The 20,160-nt window shown below is 35.3% G+C and overlaps 1 protein-coding gene across 13 annotated transcripts in view; it reads right to left on the bottom strand.

The window, feature by feature from the left end:
• Window positions 1–683: 683 nt before the first annotated feature.
• Window positions 684–20,160, bottom strand: part of NRXN1 (neurexin 1) — a gene marked incomplete at its 3' end in the record, with an annotated part of 1,087,855 nt that continues 1,068,378 nt past the window's right edge. For all 13 annotated transcript variants that reach the window (XM_081265427.1, XM_081265433.1, XM_081265434.1 and 10 more), the window contains one exon: window positions 684–4,056. In XM_081265427.1, coding sequence (XP_081121553.1) covers window positions 3,749–4,056 — 308 coding nt within the window. The remainder of the gene's footprint in view (window positions 4,057–20,160) is intronic.

The raw sequence follows: 20,160 nt of genomic DNA, 5'->3' as shown, positions 1-20,160 counted from the left end.
CGTGTTTTTCTCAAAGCTATAATAATATTGCTGGTGGCCACCTTTAATTTGTCCTTAGTTGTGGTAGGTAGATTAGTTCAATATTACATTTACCAACCTAAGAAGATGGTGTTATTATACTTAATGTTCAGATAAGAAAAGTGAGAATCAAAGAAATTAAGTAAATTGTAGTAGCCATTAAATGAATGTGAAGCATTCATGAGAATGAATGCCTCAAGTGACTGATAATGTTGGAATTTATCACAGGTTCATTTAACTTGGATCCCATTGTATTTACAGAGAAAACCATATTTATGAAATCAGCATCTTCATGGACTGTTGTTTTTCAATGAGTTTTATGAATTTGTGTGTTCAAGTAGAGATGTTTAATGTATATTTGAATTTAAAAAACACGCCAATATGTTTCTCCTATTTGCCACCTTAGGATGGAATTTCTTTTCAAAGGTAGTCTTCCTTATTGTTCCACTTTATTGTAAAATAGAGCCATCTGTAATTTTCTTTCCTTTTCTTTTTCTTTCTTTCTTTCTTTTTTTTTTTTTTAGATGGAGTCTCACTTCTCACTATTTGCCCAACCTAGCCAGACTTGTAATTCTCCCATCTCAGCTTCCAGGTAGCTAGGACTACAGGCATGTGCCACAATGCCTAGCTTGCCGCATGTAATTTTTTCAATCAATAAACCACAGTTGTATTAAGAAATATTTTATTAACAAAACAGTAAATTCCACTTGCTTAGCATTTCCAATAATGGATAAATTGGCCTTGCAACAGAAAAACAAAACAAAACAAACCCCTTAGATACCCAATCACACAAAGCACTAGAAGGGTAAGATCATGTGGCCTTTCTTTGATGTCATAGGGATTGACCACCTCACACATTATTGTAGTAGTTTTTTTTTTTTTAAAGGCAACATATTACATGGATATAAAAGAAGCATACTCAATCAGAAAAGTTACAGTCTAGAGATGTAATCAAATTTATGCCAGGTAGTGTGAAATTCTCTACTAATTACAAATTATGCATGAACCCTGATACATTTGGTATGAAGATACTTGGATTGTATTCAAGTCTCTTTCTCTCCCTAACTCATGTTCCTCTCTTTTCTTTCTCCATTCAGGAAGAAAACTGCTAGATTTCATGTAGACCAATAACATTAGAAATATTTTTACTGGCAATATTAGATTGCATCATTGTATGAAATTTTAAAATTTATTCTGGGAAGAAACACTGAAATTAATCCCAAACATCATGATTCACAAATATACTGCTTAAAAATACCACTGTTCAATTTATTTGCTATCATATTTTAGACTCTCTCTAGATGAAACTAGTTCAAGTTCAATAGATTAAATATTAAAGCAACCATATTTTTTTAACCTTTAGTTGTAGATGAGTGTTTTTATATTCCCTTTTATTTTTCTGGCTTTCCCTGAGTAAGACTGAAAGAGAGGGGAGGAACAAAAAAAAAAAGACTTGTGAATTCTTTAACCTGGCAAATTAAAAAGAAGTAAAACCTGAAACAGAAGGGATATCAAATTTTAGTTTTAGCATCTACTTTCTGGGTCATGAAAAGCCTTTAAGACTCTTCTTACACAATTACTTGGCAACCATAGGTAGTGGTGATTTGCTATGAATTATACAGATTTCTAAGGTACTGTATGTCTGAAGTTCAAGCCACTTATTGGCATTTTTATATCAACTAAAATGTCACAAAAGAATGTTTTGCATTTTTTGCCCTTGCTGATTAAAGCTAATTGTAAAGGTATTCTTTCCTATGAAATCTAGAATCATTCTTCTAGGACACACTCAAGTAATGTGACCAAGTTTTACTGATGCATCTCCTTTCAATCCAATAATGCATGTCCTTTGCATTACTTTCTCATACTAATAATTTATTGCTATGAACATCATTGAAACAATATGCAAAACAAGTGTATATTCTATATTTTCCTAATACTTAATGTATGTTAAACTAAAACTATATTTAATGATATAGATGTAAAACCAGAAAAGTTAAAATTTAGTCAATAATCAACAAATAGAGAACAATTTTAAATGGGTAGTAATACAGAATCAAAAATTATTGAAAATACTTTTTTAGTTGAGAAACTGTTTACTTTCCAAAAAGTTTTATCATGCACATCAGGTTCAGAGAATATATATATATATATGTATATATATTATTTTGTTGGAAACAAAATTTTCAATTGCAGCAGCCAGAGTTAAGGTGTAGATTAACCAATTTTGCTTCTGTTACCTGCCCACATAATGGTTCCTATTCATGCAGCAGTATACCAGTGATATTCTGTTTGATTAGGGATTAAATCTTCTTGGGGTTTCCTGGGAGCAAGATCTCAAGGAAGCAAATCACCCCACTTGTTATAATACCTTGGCACAACTATCTTCCTTCCTGCTTTTCAATTTGTCAGTAAATATTTGTGACTATATGCATGTTTGGGTCTTTCATCATATCTGATGGACTCGTGTGTGTGTGTGTGTGTGTGTGTGTGTGTTTGTGTATGTGTAATTGAGAATGTGAATGTATGTGGGAACGTGAGTATTTTGGGGAGAAAAGTTTATAAGATACTTGTGTATATATTTTACCTTCTAATTCACACCTTTCATTCAAATACTAAAACTTAATTGCAACAGAATGAAGGCTGTACATATAAGAAAAAAAGTAGCTGAGTCTTTTTATATACATTCATACATATCTTTCTTAGAATAAACACTACACTGTAATTGTTCTTTTTTTTTAAAAAAAAAGGTGTGGCAATTTATAATGGTGGCAAAAAAAATTGACTGAAATAATTGTTGCTCTGATGTCATAAAACTCCCTATATTTAGCAACACTTATAACATTGAGTTACCAAAAATGGCTGAAGAGCAGATATATTTTGCATTTTCTATACAACAGGCTATAAAACGTCACTTACCACAGTCCAGAAAGCACACAGAGATGGATTTTATATAAACATATGTAATAACATAGTAAGCGTGCATGAAAATTTCCCAATGATTGCATCTATGCCCTCTTGTTTTTCTTTTTGAAATTTGAGTGTGAAAATGTGCCTTATATTTCACATTTTTGAAAATAAGGCCTCCGTATTTTTTTTTTTCTCTTACAACCAGAAAGGGGCTTTTTGAATGTGTTCCTACACAAGTCTTCAAAAAAGCCAGCACTTTGTTTCAAATGCAAGTTCCAACCACTGCTCCAGTTGCACCAGGCGGCAAACTCTTAAAGGATTGCAGGTTGAGTCACTCAAAATGACAGTCTTCTCTGGCAATGGGACTAACTGACTTCTCAGGAAAGCGCTAGCACTTTGGCTAAATCCAGGATCATAGGTAGCTTCTTTTTTTTTGTGTTATGTTTTGTGTTGTTTTTGTGTTGTGCCTTGATTTTGTAATACTCCTTTGCTTTATGAATGCGTGCGGTCATCACTGTCTTTTAGAAATGTTCCAGCAACATAAAGACAGGCAGAGTAAATGAAAACACTGCGGATGTTAGGGAATTTATTGGCCCCTGTTTTTTTTTTTCTTTTTTTTTTTTTTTTGTTTTGTTTTTTGAGAAACAAGAGCATGAGATACTTGTTTTGTTTTTGTTTTTTTTAAAAACAGTCTTTCCTTCCTGATTGCATTCCCTGTCTTCTTTTGTATGTGCTTCATAAAAAGGAAAGTAAATAAGTTTATATTATGTCTCAGATAAAATGAAGACTATTTCTATACAAGTGTCCTTTTAAGATCTTGGGATCAGACGTAATACTCTTTATCCTTGTTTTTCTTATTTTTGTTGGCGCTTTTCGCACTGCTGGGTTGTTTCTCCTTTACCACAGCCCCGTTAGACTGTGCTGAGTTACTGATGTAGTTTCGACTCTCATCCACATGGTATGAGCCTTCATCCCGGTTCCTGTACTTGTACATGGCATAGAGGAGGATGAGGATGCATAGGGCAGCTGCAGCTACTATCCCGACGACCATGCCCGTGGTACTGCTGGACTCCCGGATCACTTCTGCAGAGCCTGGGTACGGCTCTCTCCCTCCTACTCGGGTGGGGTTGGCTGTAAGAAACAGGATGAGAACAAAGTGATCATTGAGTTTCCTGAATGCTAGAGTACTATACTAACATGTACCATCTATTTCAGTGTTTAATGGAATAGCACCTACTGCTTTAGGAAAATTATACTGCTGTTAATGGAGTAATCCTTGTGCATCATCAAACTAAAAATAGGGACTACCTCTTTGACAGTGTCTTAGAAGCACAGCCCCAAATCAGCTCCAACTAGCTCTAAAGGACCATGTTGGTACTTAAGGTGAAAAGCCTTAAATGTAACATGTCAAATAAAATCAGAACAGTTCTTTTGTTTTGTTTTGTTTTTATTGATTGTTCAAAACATTACAGAGCTCATGATATATCATCTTTCATACATTAGGCTCAATTGGGTTTTGAACTCCCATTTTTACCCCAAATACAGATTGCAGAATCACATCTGTTACATACTCACATTATTACATAATGGCATATTAGTGACTGTTGTATTCTGCTACCTTTCCTATCCCCTACTATCCCCCCTCCCCTCCCCTCCCATCTTCCCTCTCTACCTCCTCTGCTGTTGTTCAATTCTCTCCCCTTTCCCCCCCCTCCCCCTTGCAGAACAGTTCTATTCTATAATATCTGAAGGAATCATTTTAAGAATGAAATTGATATTGGGGCAGGGGATATAGCTCAAGTAGTAGAGTACTTGCCTCGCATGCACAAAGCCCTGATTCAATCCCCAGCACCACCAAAAAAAAAAAAAAAAAAAAAGAATGAAATTGATGTTGCTTCAGAATAAGACTAACTCTGGACTAAAATAAGGACAGCTATAATATAGGACTATATTAGAAATCCTTTTGCCTGGTATTGTAATGAACACACTATTAGATAATGAGATAATCCAGCCATGTAAAATAGTTTGTCTGCTTTTTAAAGTATAATTTTAGTTACCTCTTTATAAAACTAAAACATCTAATTTCCTTTTCTACTGGGGAGTCATTCGTTTATATAAATATTTACGCATTCTATTTATACACTGACAGTGGTTGAATGATTTTTCAAAGCCAAACTTTGGAGGCAAAAGTAAGAAATATTCTTTCTCCATTTTAAATATCTCCTAGAATGGTTTTTAGTCAAAACTCACTACTAATAGATGGTAAGAGAAGACTGGCTGGCCTAGCTTTATTCACCTGACAAAACCTTCTTTCAAGTCTTTCCAAAGTATAAATAAAGCTACTCTTGGGAACAAGCAGTGAATTACAGGGTGCCTAATGTCTTCACCAAGGGCCAGGCAGGCTCTGCCATTCACCACAGAAGGCAAAGAAAAGAGCTGGAATTCAGCAGGCCAAAAGGGGAGGAGGATATGCAGCTCCTTTTCTCTATACACTACTTTTTTTAACTATAAAAATAGGAATTATTAAAAAATCCTATTTTTCTTTGACCCTAGCTAATTTTTCTTTAAAGATGTTGCTATTATTCCTCTCAGCTGTCCTATAGAAAAAGGTTATTTTTTCAGATATAATGGATTAAAATGCTACAACTTTCAAAACATTATTTGTAAATTATGCACAATGAATTTAAACAATCTCAAGCTTGCACATGTATATATAGATCATGCATGTATATATCTGTGATATGTACGTATGTATGCACACACAGCAGGAATTGAAAAACTCAAGAAGACAAACTGTACACTTACTTTACTATTAAACATCATTTAGTAATCAGCTTTAGTATTTCTACAAAAATTCTTGTTTATTACTGAAAATCATTTACCAAAACACATAGCCCTAGACTGCTTTGTAACTCCATTTTCAAACATCACTAAGATTTCTTCTGCCTACATGTTGGATTTTTTGCTGTCATTTTCTGTTCCTCCCCAAAATAAAGTCTTATAAATATAGCCACTTGCAAAGTAAAAGCTCTCAGTCTCAAAGCAGCAATATGCTATGTACTGGAGCTATGAAATGTAGCAGGTGAAACTGTTCTATGCCGATTATGTCACCGCTTGTTTTACCAAAGTCCATGAAACATTGCTGAATAAAAAGCCTTGGTGTTACTTCTGTGGCCAAGAGAGAGGAGACAAAGACTATAATCCACTGTATTTGATTGCAGGAAATTAATTTCCTCTCAAGAAGCATAGAGCCTACTGCAGTAACTCTGTCACTACCTGACAAACCAAAGGCAGCACTTTCTCATTTAAATACAGTCATCTTTGCCAAAGTGTGCCAATTAGCTCAGCTTCTAACTTTCCCTGAATGACAACTTTCGACTCGCAGGTTTTGCAGAGCATTCTTTGCTCAGACTGTCTCAAGAGCTAAAAAGGGAATTTTACTTAAATGTTACCTAAATGCTTTTTCCCCATCTGATGGAATATTTTCACTTGAAACACATTTTCACAATCATCTCACTTTTGTCTATCAGTAGGGAATGGAAGTGGGGGATACAACAATAACCTTTTAATGAAATGGAAGGATTAATTTTTAATACAAAGAAACTATATGTCTAGTCAGGAACTGCTGTCATAAATGGACTATCTTTTCCAAGAATATTAATTTTATCTCTCAAATACATCTGAAATGGTTTTAAAACAACTGTGGATATAAAACACCAGTAACAGATGTGTGTTGACACTAGCATGAAACCACAATGATGAAAGCAAAACCTGAAATTCTTCAATTTATCAATACCAGCCAAAATGTTGCTCAAGTCACAAGGCCAAAAACAATTTCCATGTAGCTCAAATATAAAGATTCCAAATAGCATATATATTTTTAAGTAACATATGATCCCCTCAAATCACTAAAATCTAACCCCAAAGAAGAAATATTTTATTATCCCCACATTTACTTTAAATTTTAATGACAACAGGTATTATAGATCTGTTTGGAATATGCAGTTGCTTCCATTTCTAATTGATTAATAAATCTTTTTTATCTATTGATACTTCAAATCTGAAGACTGATTGATAGTTCCCTTAACTTTTGTTCTAAGATCAAAGGCATTTATGTGTTAATGGGCAATCTTTCCCAAACATGCAACAAGAGACTGGAGAAATTTAAATATATTCATGAATTATGAATGTGGTTTCACTTATCAACTGTCACTCATGCTTTATTGTGATGATCACTGAAAAATTACTGAGGATATTTCATCCTAATTTGAAAGTAGAAAATAGTACAAAATGGTGAATAAAGATCAATGTTTTAACTACAATTCGTCCCAAAAGATATAAAAGAGAAATGCAATCATCTTTTAACCATTTAGGAAAATGTGAAAAAAAAGAAACTTCAATAAAATAAAAAGTGGAAAATCTATTTCATGGATTTGAGAATTTTGCATTCTTTTTATACTCCCTATTAAACAAAAAATAAGACTTTTAATAATTAAAATAATCTACAATAAATGAACCAAAGTTACTTTGGTTCTTTTCTCCCTTTCTTTGCCCCAGAATGTGATAAAAAAAATTAAAAAATAAGTGAAAGTGAGTGAAAGAGGAGGGACTAAAATAATGAAACACATGAAATTAGCTTTAACTTCTGAATGGTTTGTAGGCAAAACCAAGTTGAAGTAGCAAGTTTATCTTATTGGACCTGGAACAGAAGTGGTCCTGTTAGTAGCAAACTTAAGTAGGAATGATGGTATGCATTAAATAAGCTGAGGCTTTTTAGCAATTAGGTATGATTAGAGATAGAAAAGTATTCAAATTTGGTGGTGGCATACATATTTCACTTGAAGGCTGTCACTAGTGAAAAAAAAAGCAAAAATGAGTGTAAAATCTAAATATTTTGACCTACTTGTATCCTGTTTCAAAGACTTATATAGTAAAAATTCACACACAAATTGTGTATTACACACAGTTTAAGAGAACACTGCAATCCATTATTGTTCTTATCAAATTTCCCCATGCAATTCTGACTATCCACATTTAATGAAGAATGTCTATTATCATGTGCCCCACAATGTCAACTGGCACTGAGGGTAAACTGCTAAATCTAAGTGTAGGGAGAGCACATAAGCACATATGCCCACTTTCATAGTAATGGAAAGGACCTTCATTGGCAATTTACCCTAAATGAGCCAGAAGCTAATTGATGACAAAGAGCCCTTAGGAGGGTTATGACCTGTTCCATCTTCATATTCACTTTTCATACTCAGCCAAATGGTTATGGAAAACTTCCTGAGACTCGTGCACTGATAAATAGTGTTCCTTAAAGGACAAATAAAAAAAGTAGCTTTCTTTTTCTCTTTGTCCTTCCCATTTCTCTCCCCTAATATTTGGCAAAATTTTATGATCTCCAAAAGTTTTCCACCTGATCTACTTTGGTCCAAATAGATGATGAAGGATCCAACATCCCAGCTCTATGAAGTTTCATGTTTCTCACTGCCTAATTAATATTTTGATTACTTAGGTAGGCATATGCTTTCAAGTGTTAGGACAGTCAACATATTTCCCATTATAGTCTAAACCAATTTATTCCTATCAGATGATCATTCATCGTGAAAATGCACAGAATTAAAAAGATATAGCCTAGTGTTTTGTCATATCATATAAAAAGAATAATAGGTGCAATTGTTGTTCTGCTTTAAAAAAGAAAATGTTTAGTTTTTAAATATGTAACTTATCGAAAAAAAATAACTTATCTTTGAGTTTACTGAGCTAGTTATCTATAGAGGTTAAAAAACTGTTGTGATGTGTGTTCTTTATTTATGACTTGCATCTATGTGAAATGCATCATTTCCCCAAACCTGATCTAATTAAAAAAGTCCCTGGGACAAACATATTTAAGAGATACATCAGGGTGTTATAGAGTCCAGAATGCTGACTGGAGCAGGCCTTATCTCTTTGTCCCTACTCTTGGGTCCTCAGTCACCTCCTCCCATGTCTCTGGATTCCTCCCAGTTTTTACCCCTTCTGATCTTTTCTGTGCCTCTCTCTCAACTCCCCTTGTTCTTGAAGGTAGCCCTCAAAGAATATAGCTGCTGTGTTCCCCTTCATCAGGCGGGAAACAGAGAAGGTCAGGCCAGCAGAGTCAGGACCCATTTCTCTAGTTTAGTGCATTACTCAACAAGCTGTTCAATAAACAATAAAATTATTGCCAAATTCCTAATTTCAAATCATGATATAAAATAACTTAATGGCAAAAACATCTCAATGTGATTGTTTGACCAGAACTGCCTTTGCATTTGATATTGGCATGATTACTTTAAAAGTTAAATTTTTAAATTTGTTTACAGGTAAAATCATATTCTTTATCAAACAAATGACAATTATTTAATAATTTAAAAATATTTGTTATGCATATTACTCTTTGAGAGGCACATTAAGCTGCTGACTTTTGAATCATAGCCTGTATGTTCCAGTATCTAGTCATATCTTAGGCTAGGCAAATAGGAAGCCTCAAGCTCCCAGTTACTTAGAAAGATGATTCACAAAAGAAGCTCTACACCATGCATTCTGAAAGGTAAAAAATGTGAATATTAATGAATTTGTTTTAAAAGATTTCACTTTGCAAAGGAAAGTTTTTGACATCCTTGGATAGTCTAAGATGGGAAACATAGAAATCAAATGTTATTTTTAAGAAATAAAATTGCCCTTGATTTATGTTTTTACAGATTCTAAGGAGAGGTGGTGTTTAAAGTAACCATTTCCTATGACATAGAATGAGGTTTTGTGGGTGAAGGGACTCTATATTTCCACTAATGAGTACAGCAAGGCAAAAACATGCCTCCAGATATTCTGATATCACTCAAATTGTCACTTTTATGAAACTATTTTGAATACTTCTATGAGGTGCTCCTCCACTGTAATCTTATTATATTCACACTGTTTCCAAAGTTAGCTTTCAGGGTGAGATTTTGATTTCCAGGCAATTTTCCAGGTTGGTTTTATTTCTTTGATAGAGACTATTAACATGTTGCGATATCATCAGCTATGACCCTGTCACATCAAGGATGAAGCATGAGTCACTACCTAAAAATAACAATGAAAATCAAGCATTTGAGCTTTCACAAAAAGAACTGTAAGAAATTACTGGTCTTAAGAAATCATAAAGAGCAAAATACACCAATAGTAAAAGACAGAATGTGAGCCATACATTTCAGATCTGGAGGGGCATATCCAGGATTATAAAATTATATAAAATTCTACTTATCATTGTGCTCACTGGAGTTGCTGAATGTCTTGTCTTACAATGCTCCCTTTCAAAAACAATTGGCTAGACATTTGGTGAATTTTTTTCTCAGCAAATGTCTTTGGCCAGTCTTTCTGGTTTTAATGATGATAGATTCAATTTAAAGAAATTGCTTACAGATTTCTGTCTCCACCCTACCTATGAAAAAAAAAAAGAGTTGCCTAAAATGATCTCATTAGATCAGAGTTCTATACTGTGTCTTAATAAGTGTGGAAGTTATTATAATTCTAGGCAATCCCTGAAAAGGGTTTCAGATTTACAGGAGAAGATTTGACATTTCCAAGTACTTGGTTTCATTAATACTGTGAAAAGAAAATTGGAATTGTAGGCTCCTGGGGTGTTTGTGAATTGAGATGAGCACAATTTTTTTTCCCTCTCATCCCTGCAAAACTCCAAAGTTTATTATTTTTCCCATGTTTGTGCTTCAGGACAACATAGGCCAGAAGTAGCAGTTAGATACAATCACTCACAAGAAGGTATGATTTAAATATATATATATATTAGTTGTCGATGGGCCTTTATTTTATTTATATGCAGTGCTGAGAATGGAACCCAGTGCCTCACACATGCTAGGAAAGCCCTTTACTACTGAGCCACAACCCCAGTCCAAGAAGGTATGCTTAAATGCCCCATTTGAGGGAAGGCAGTGACCAAGGATCTACACTGCATACTCTGAATTCTACATGTGGTTTTATGAGAAAAGACAGATGCTGGATATTTCAGATCTCTCTCATTCTTCCCTCCTACCAACTCCTCCCATGCCCTGCCCATCCTGAACTGTACCCCTGCAGTCAAACAAGAATCTTGAGAGAGGACACGTTTGACAGATCTCAGGCCTTCCCCCATGAATTGGCAATTCAAAGAACTTGGAAATCAATCAACCTTTGCCACCTGCTTCATTGCTGCGTCTGACATTTTCCTAATGTATTCCAAACTGAAACTGCATATGTCTGAAGAGAAGTTCAGGTGTTCAGGGCCACCATTCTGACATGGAGAGGATCACTGTCTTCTCCAGAAATCTAAGTATTGCATGGGAAGGAATGCTAGGTGTGGATAAACTTATGTGCCTGCATGACAGAAAACAGGCTGCTGCCTCAACTGGTATCACATGGAAGGAGAGGCAATGGCCAACTATGCCTTGTATGATTTGGATGACACTGGAAATGAACAGAGAAACACAGACATTCTTCCTTGTCTCTGGGGGAAGCCATAAGATCATGGCACTTACAGAATCCTGTTCTTCAGTTAACCTGTGTGCCCACAGCTTAGTCAATTGCTGGTTCTTTGGACTTTTTACATGGTAAAGATGTCCATTAGGTTTTCTAAGAACCCTTGAAAGCATCATATTGTTTATTAAAGTACCAATATGCCTACGGTTCTCATGACATTTCGTGGTCTGCTCACAGCTGTTACTCAAATATATCTTCCATTTTTTTTCAAAAGAAGCATCGATCATAACCATATTGCTGTCCCTACATCTCACACATACCAAAATTCTACCTCCATGAGTTGTTCATAGGGTCTTATTCCTCCTTCTTGTCTAAGTGGTATTTATCTTTTAAGATGTAACTTAAACTCTTTTGTGAAGTTTTTCTAGAATTTTCCCTCCTCCTGTCAATGAATATACAGTGAACTATAGTTATGTTACAGGGACAAGATGGTATAGCAGATAGCCAAGGGCACTGGAAAATGCCCTCACAGACTGTGAAATATAGTGAGGTAAAGAGACAACAGCTATCCCTCTCCTTGGTCTATACCCAAAGGACTTAAAAAGAGCATACTACAGGGACAGAGCCACATCAATGTTTATAGCAGCACAATTCACAATAGCTAAACTGAGGAACCAACCTAGATGCCCTTCAATAGATGAATGGATAAAAAAATGTGGCATATGTACACATTTACTCAGCAATAAAAGACAATAAAATCATGGCATTTGCAGGTAAATGGATGGAGTTGGAGGATATAATGCCAAGTGAAGTTAGCCAATCCCAAAAATCCAAATGCTGAATGTTTCCTCTGATGTAAGGAGGCTGATTCGTAGTGGGATAGGGAGACGGAGCATGGAAAAAATAGACAAACTCTAGATAGGGCAGAGGGGTAGGAGGGGAAGGGAGGGGGCATGGGGTTAGAAATGATGGTGGAATGTGATGGTCATTATTATCCAAAGTACATGTATGAAGACGCTAATTGGTGTGAATATTCTTTGTGTACAACCAGAGATATGAAAAAATGTGCTCTATATGTATAACAAGAATTGTAATGCATTCTACTGTCATATATAAATTAAAAAATTAATTAAAACAACAACAAAAAAAGAGACAACAACAAAGAATCACACAGGCACAAAGTAACAGCTGGGAGATGCATGATAGCAGAAAACTCAGAGCAGTGGGACCAAGGCTTATGATTTACACTAGGGAATGAGAAGTAGACAGGAGAGTCTTCTAATAAGAAAACAACATGTGGCATGACCTTGAGGAAGGAAAGAGCTTAATTTTCAGAAACGGAACAAGAGCCAGAGTGGCTGCAGCATAGTGAGGTTAGAGGAAGAGTGAGAAATTTGAAGGTAGACATAGAATTTATTACCCAGATTGTAGACCATGGAATGAGGTCATAAATGAAAACACGGGCACTTTTGACTCCATAAATAATCATTTTACAGAGGCATCACCAACAAAAGTGAAAGTGTAAATGAGAAAGGAAGGGAGAAAATGTTTGAAATGCCATGCTAGACCTAGAGGAAGTACCTCTCAAACACAAAGAATATACACCAATTGACATAGAAAAATACAAACAACCCTGTAAAAGAATGGGCAAAATACCCAGAGGCACAGCTGAAGAGATGTGAATGCTGGTAAAAATATGACTTTTTCATTTGTTTTTAGGAATTAATCCAATAACCATTTGAAATTAAAAATAGATAAATTCGCTATCTATTTTATCACCAATATTGATATGGATTCTATATTATAATAAAATCTTACTGAGATGTTACATTTCTGTTATTTTTTCAGACTTGATTATAAGTCCTTTGACAGTTTTTCTGTGAGTCTAATTCTCTTTCCTACCAATTTCTCTACCTTCCAATCTCTAATAAAATTGAACAAAATTGGCTGCAAAGTGTAGTTTTCTAACTCATGGAAGATTTTTGTAAGCTGATAAATAAATATGCAGGAGTAAAATGCTGTGAATATTGCCAGAAAGTGTGAGAGATCTTTGATTTCAGATTTTTAACAAAGGTGGCTAGAAGTGGGAAAAACACTGGTCATAATATTGTAGATTCTTTATAAAATATTTTTACTTCAATACTTCCCTAACCCCTGCCCTCCATGATGTCTTCCATACAAGAGGTAATTATGTTTTATATATTATTAAACCAGACATCACTTCTCCTGTACTTGCAAACTGGAATCAATATGTATTAATGCAAATATCATATGTGTTTTCCTTATGCTTCCAAACAATATACTGCTGGATTCCAATGACTGAAGTCACTAAGTTATTTCAAGGGACCCAGGTCAGTCATCTTCAGTTTTCACTTGGGTTCCTCATTTTTATCAACATATCTGACATACACAGGGCTACAAATGGTTGATGGCGAACTTTGAGCTCCTTTCATCAATTCAGCAGAGTAGTCACAGAAGTTTCTAGGGTGTACTTTTCAGTACTCTTGCTAATGGAATGAGTGAAGAAGGGTCTCTCATCAGTCAAGCCAAACTTTCCATAATCGTCAGGCAGAAAGAAAAGTCACCCAAGCAATAGCTGAGAAAATCAGTTTTCAAGGTAGGGCATCCAGAGAATCTGTATGTGTTTTTCATCAAAATGTATTACCTTTCAAAAAAATGCAAGAAGAGCTATATATGGAAATGTAGATGATAGTCTTTATTACTGATTTTTACTCAACTTTTGCTTCTTGATAGCAAAATAGGCTTACCTTCCTGGGAGCTCATCAACTACAACAGCCAGAAACACTTAGACCCAGAAATCATTTTTCTTAAGTCACATTTCACTTTTATATATAGAAAGAAATTTGAACACTCTGTCTTATACAAAACCTGAGGATTTATTTCAAGGAAACCTCAAGGCTTGGAATCAGGAATTTGGAGAGAATCTGGTTTATAGTAAGACAAAAGTGGTACCATGGTATAGCTGGAGTAATGTTGCTGTGTGTACAAACATGTATGTGTGTATATACCAGTGAATAATAAAGCACCTCTTCTACTTCTCTGATTGAAGTTGCTAATGTTGTCTTTTCTCCCTCACTTCATGAATTTGTAGGTACAGATAGATTTTTAAAGATTTCTACAGAATATTTCACAATACCTTGGGATTAGCTTATATAGTTTATGTAGCTATTATTTTGCATTAGCAAAATCCTCTTTCTTTATTTCCTCCCAGATATTACACAGATTTAATCTTAGTAGATACTTCTAACATTACTTACAACTGTTGCTCAGTACAGCTATGTGCCTTCCGACTCACTGCAATGCCTAAATATTTTTCTTATTTTATTAAGTTAACTTTGCTTTTATTAATTACTATTATATGGTAGGTTCTGTGTTGAGAGCTATACACACATTGTCAAGTTTATTCCTCATATACCATAATCATTCGGTATAGGTATTATCATTACTTTACAGGAAAGAGAACTGAGTCTCAAAGTAGTTAGCTTATTTAGCCTTCTAAGTGGCAGAGATAAAATTTAAACCCAGGTCTATCTATGACTATTTGAGTTTCATACACTCTACATTTATGACTGCAGAGGTTTTTTTTTATTTCCTATTTTATCACAACAATGCAAATGATACTTTAAGTATCTTTTCTAAGCAGCTGTGCATCTCTACCCCTACAAGCTATATGTTCTATTTCACCTCTTGCAATTTATCTGTCCTTTGCTGTAGGAGTTGAACTCCCACAGAATCTTAGAAAAGCAGTTCAGAGTGGATAAAAGAATATGGGATTGACACTAGATTCTTGTCCAGGTGCTGCATCTAACTCACTAAGTGACAACTGGCAATTCGTCACCCTCCGCTAGCATTTCTTCATTAGAAACTCTATGGTGACACTTAAATTATTTACCTCTCAGGGTCACTGCAAGGATCATATCAGGTGGACAATAAATATGCAAGTGCTCTGAAAAGGAAGGTCTTTATAAAAACCTCCACAGTGATGGTCTGATTACTTGCTCTGTGTCTTTCACACAAAAGGTACTGAATGTGAAGTTGTCAATGAGACAATTTTATAACACATACTATAAGCCCTGACTTGGTCAGCTGTGGCAGTGGCAATATCTCTGTGGGGTTAGGTGTATTTGAGGGCTTCCCTTTCATGAGTGGAAGTCTTGTGAGTTCAGGTGGCAAAAAAGGGCCATTTACATAGCAAGGCTGCATGTAAAGTGTGTTTCTCTTTATCTGTGAAACATTCTATCTTTGATGGATCAGTGCTTTCTGGCTTCTGTGGTTGGTGTGAATTAAATTTCTCCCTCTTTTAAATTTTTATTATGATAGTTTATATTTTTATATGTCATGAAATCAATCATCTAAGACTATTCTTTGGTAATAGCTGATGATATGGTTTATTATCTTGGAAGTCATAACCCTTTTGATTAAGTTTTAAAGTTTCTGAAATTGTTCAGTCAATTCTTTTTCCCTGCTCTGAAATCTCATGGTGTATCCTGGCTGAAACCCAGGGTATAGTTCCTACTGCACAGTTTTCAAGGGGGCACAGTGTAGTTTTCCTGATTTAGAACTGGGTCTATTCACTTTGGGTGATCATCTTTATATTCCTGTCATGAAGCTATTGCTGTCTCAATTTTCTTTTGTTGGGAAAAGATGATATTCTTTTTGGTGCAAGTGAAAAGTGCAATAGCTGAGGTGAAAGATGACACAGCTTCTCCTCTGAGCCCATTAGAGGGAAGGCTGTCGAGCCTAGAATTAGGAAATATGGAAGAGAAGACATCCCTCATGGGTTGGGGGTGGTGTGTGGGTGGTTGTGCCCCGTAAGTCATGCTGCCCAGAGTGTTCCTGAGTGCCTTGACAGGAAGGGCAAGGGGATTATCAGAGCAAGTGGGACAGCTAATCATCCTTTTTCTCAAATGCTCAGTGGGGCCGAGCCCTCAGTTTATTTCTACCAGAAATGAGAATAGCAGATACGTGTGCCTCCCCCCAACATAGCAACTGAAATATAAACAGCTTAAGTCATTGTTCCTTTCTCACTAAGTTCATCGTGGTTACTGAGAACAATTTTACATTGATAGAATTTAGAAGTACTTTGAAAAACATTCTAGATGCTACAGTGCCAATTATTAATATTTCCCTTCTTGGCTGGGGACACAGATTCATTTCAATTTCTTTTATGATTTACTCCTTAGCTTCCTGGTGCTAATAAAATCTCATTTATCTTATCAAAGTTTCCGTGTGGCAGACTGTTTGCTAAGTGCATTTCAGGAATCCTCTCATTTTTTATCAGCACCACAATGGCATGAGGATTTGACATTATTCATGTCATTTTGCACGTGCAAAAATTTGGGCATGCAAAGATTCAATGATTTGCTTCTGACTGCACAGCAGGTGGATGAACTTGGATTTGAACTCAGTCACCCTGACTTCTCAAGTTTACTCAATGAAACAAAAGACTGCTCATACATGTGGCTTCTCTTTCTCCTAGGTTTTTTAAATTTGTTTGTTTGTTTGTTTATGTAATTAATCGATGGCTCTGGTGGTACTGTGTCTTTAACCTTGATAAATAATAAAGGATTTCTTGTCTTATTTTATAGTGCTGGGCTTCTTATAACAATCTGTGGCTGAGTTAGGAGGTACTAATGATGACATTGATCTCATCAACAAGTCAGTGAGTTGAGATGAGACCTTGAGGCGAAAGCCAAATGTGGCATTTGCTGTTCCTTGGGGCACATATGGTAACAAGGAAAGCATATTGGTTCTTTGTGGAGGCAGCGTGCCCTGTGGAGTGGAACACAGAACATGCTGCCTTACCTCTGATGGCATCAGAGGAAATGTAATTAATAAGGTAGAAAGAAAACTCCACAGGAACAAATTTCATTATCAAAACAGGCATTTGACACGACTTGCAAGAGAATGGGACTTCATTCTTTCTGAATTTCAGGTTTTAATAGGAGACAGACTTACCCTATATTTTTCTGAACCTATGCTACATTTCTCCTTTCAAGGTGGGCAAATATTTTAGAGCCTGAAAATGTATCCCATTGTCTCCCTCCAAAGCACAACGGGATGCGTGTCACACTTCAGAAAGGTTTTTATAGTATTCGAGCATTTTCTAATAAAAATATAATTTTAAACATGTTGTTAATACTTTAAGGCTAGACTCATACAGGCTGCTTATAAACTTAGTCTGTCCTCACTACTGAACAATTTTTTCTGTTGCTGTAGGAAGGTTCTAGATTAGCTTCCATTAATTTTTCTTAGACATTCAAATAAATGTATAATCTAAGTCAGCAAACTCACATGCTAATTATTATAGTAAGATATTCTAATAGAGCCCACTCTTTATAACACTAAAAGGGGCTGTGTTTGTCTTTCGCTCATATCAAACCTGCATGCTTTATGAAGAACCTGCATAGAATAATTAATCTACTGGAATAAAACCTATGGTGGTAGCTGCATCTCCTCTACCTATTATGAGATTCATCATAATTATTTATTAAACCTTAAGTATGTGCCAGATACTCTGCCAAGCACTGTGTATGCATATTCTTTTTTTTTTCAATCTCATAGTAATCACATTCTCTTCACTTTTCCAGCTAAGAAATTGAGCATCAAAAATACTAAATAGTTTCCCCATGACTGGGAAAGGTCTGCATCTTAAACTAGTTCTACTTTAAATCTGGCCATAACTAATATTCACTTCTGGTTTTATATCACAATTATTACACAATGCTGTTAGGAGTTTTTTAAAAGTGTAACAAAAATCCATCCATCCTATTATATTGTAAAAAAGAAATCCAAAATGCACATCAGGTTCAAAATAGTTCAGGTTAAATAAAAATCGCTATATTCTGAAAAAAAAAGCCTTTTGTTTGTTCTTTTGTTTTATGCTAGTCTTCTAGTAAAAACTAATTTTGTGGATGAAAACTGGTTGCTGGGAAATCTGACCTCAGGCTGACCTGGAGATAGGTCTTCCTCCCATTCTACGTCTCTAGCCTTTCCAAAGTCTTCCTCTGCTCCTTCGATACGTAAATATTTAAAAACCTCTTTCCAGTATTATAAATCAAAACTCGTCAAATCAAGGGCGTGGTAGCCATCCCTTCTGTTTGTGCCTCTATGTCACAGTTTCTGTAGGAGGACAGGAACCTAATTTTGGTGGGCTTCTTGCTCCAACTTGAACATGACATTCCGTCATGAAGAACTTCACTTTTCCTTTGGGTGAAGCCATTGAGCAAACACATTGGCCCTCAATCTCTCCGTCTTCACTCTTATAAACTTTCTAGCCTTTTTCCTCCCAATGTGTTGAACCAAGTCTGTGTCCTAGACTCCCTCTCCCGTTGCCGATGTAAGTTTCATTCTAGTATCACTCTCCTTGGAAAAGCAGAGAAATAATAGAATGATGAGAACTAAAGGGGTAGCTCAATGGTAGAGTATTTGCCTAGCATGCATGAGGTTCTGGGTTCAATTTCTGACATCGTGTTAAAAAAAAAAGTAACAATGATATCTGGCGACTCTCTACTGTTTTAACCATATCCCATTAATTTTTACTCCAGTGTTCTGTAGTAAATAACACACACACACACACACACACACACACACACACACATATTTAATCCTCCAGAATGTTACATCATATGTATGTAATATAATATACTAGATTGGGAACTTTATTTTTATAAATATATATATAAAGTTCTCAATCCAGTATGTTATATCCTGAAAGTTGGCTTCTGCATCATTGCCCAAATTCCAGATGCCTATTCTGAATGAGGTGCTGGAACTGTGGTGCTGACTCTGAACTACTACTCAAGATCTGCCATCATATTCCCAAATATGGAACACATTCATTAGTGCTATTTTTCTGGCTGCAGCTAAAAATTACTCATTTTAACAGCAATGTGTTGGTTACTATGGGCTAATGAAACTAACATTTAAGTAATTATATAGTAAATACCTGAAATTTAAATATAGAACAAAATTATCTTCTAATCAGGTTCTAAAAATATGATCTAATAAGTGATATATTCCTTTAAATAATTAAGGTTACTTACTTAATGAAAAGATGCATCTTGTTCAACATACATATCTTTATTCCTAATGTGGGTAATGGGAAGATTCATTAGAAATCCTTTGATCTTTTCTCAAAATAGCACACTGGAAAGCCACTCAAAATTGCATGGTAATTTTACCTTAATGAAGAGTAATAGTAAGGGAACTTTTGCCATCAAATTTAAATGTATGCCATAGGATTATTTAAATAAATATCTTAAAAATTGGTCCTATTTTTGTGAGGTACCAGGATTTTAGAGAAACAACCTCTACATTCCAAGAGACTAACAGCCCATCTTTTCTAAAGTATAGAGCCTACTACCTCTTTCATTTTACAGTAAGTAAATTAATCTCTCTGAATCTCCCTAGCTATGAAGATAATTTATAGTTTTGGAAAATAGTGAAATAGAATACCACTTATACAGAGCCACGAACAATACTGGGCATAGACTAAATCCTCCCTGATTACAAGTCATTCCTGTGATCAATCACTACCCACGATCTGAACTCTGGTCAATGTGATATAACTCTGCACACTCTGCAATGGTCCTCCGTGGCTGGGCCCATCCCCTCATCTCCACTGACTCAGCTGATGTTTAAAAGATGTCAAAAACAAAAATGGATGATCTCTCTCTTTCCTTGCGACAAACCAGATATTTTATTATTTGATGGAGCTCTTCTTTCCTCTGTTGACAAAGGTTT

This window comes from Spermophilus citellus (assembly GCF_964194105.1).
Source record: "Spermophilus citellus genome assembly, chromosome: 13".
In the NCBI taxonomy this organism is placed as follows: Eukaryota; Metazoa; Chordata; class Mammalia; order Rodentia; family Sciuridae; genus Spermophilus; species Spermophilus citellus.
This window is presented reverse-complemented; position numbering and strand designations above follow the sequence as displayed.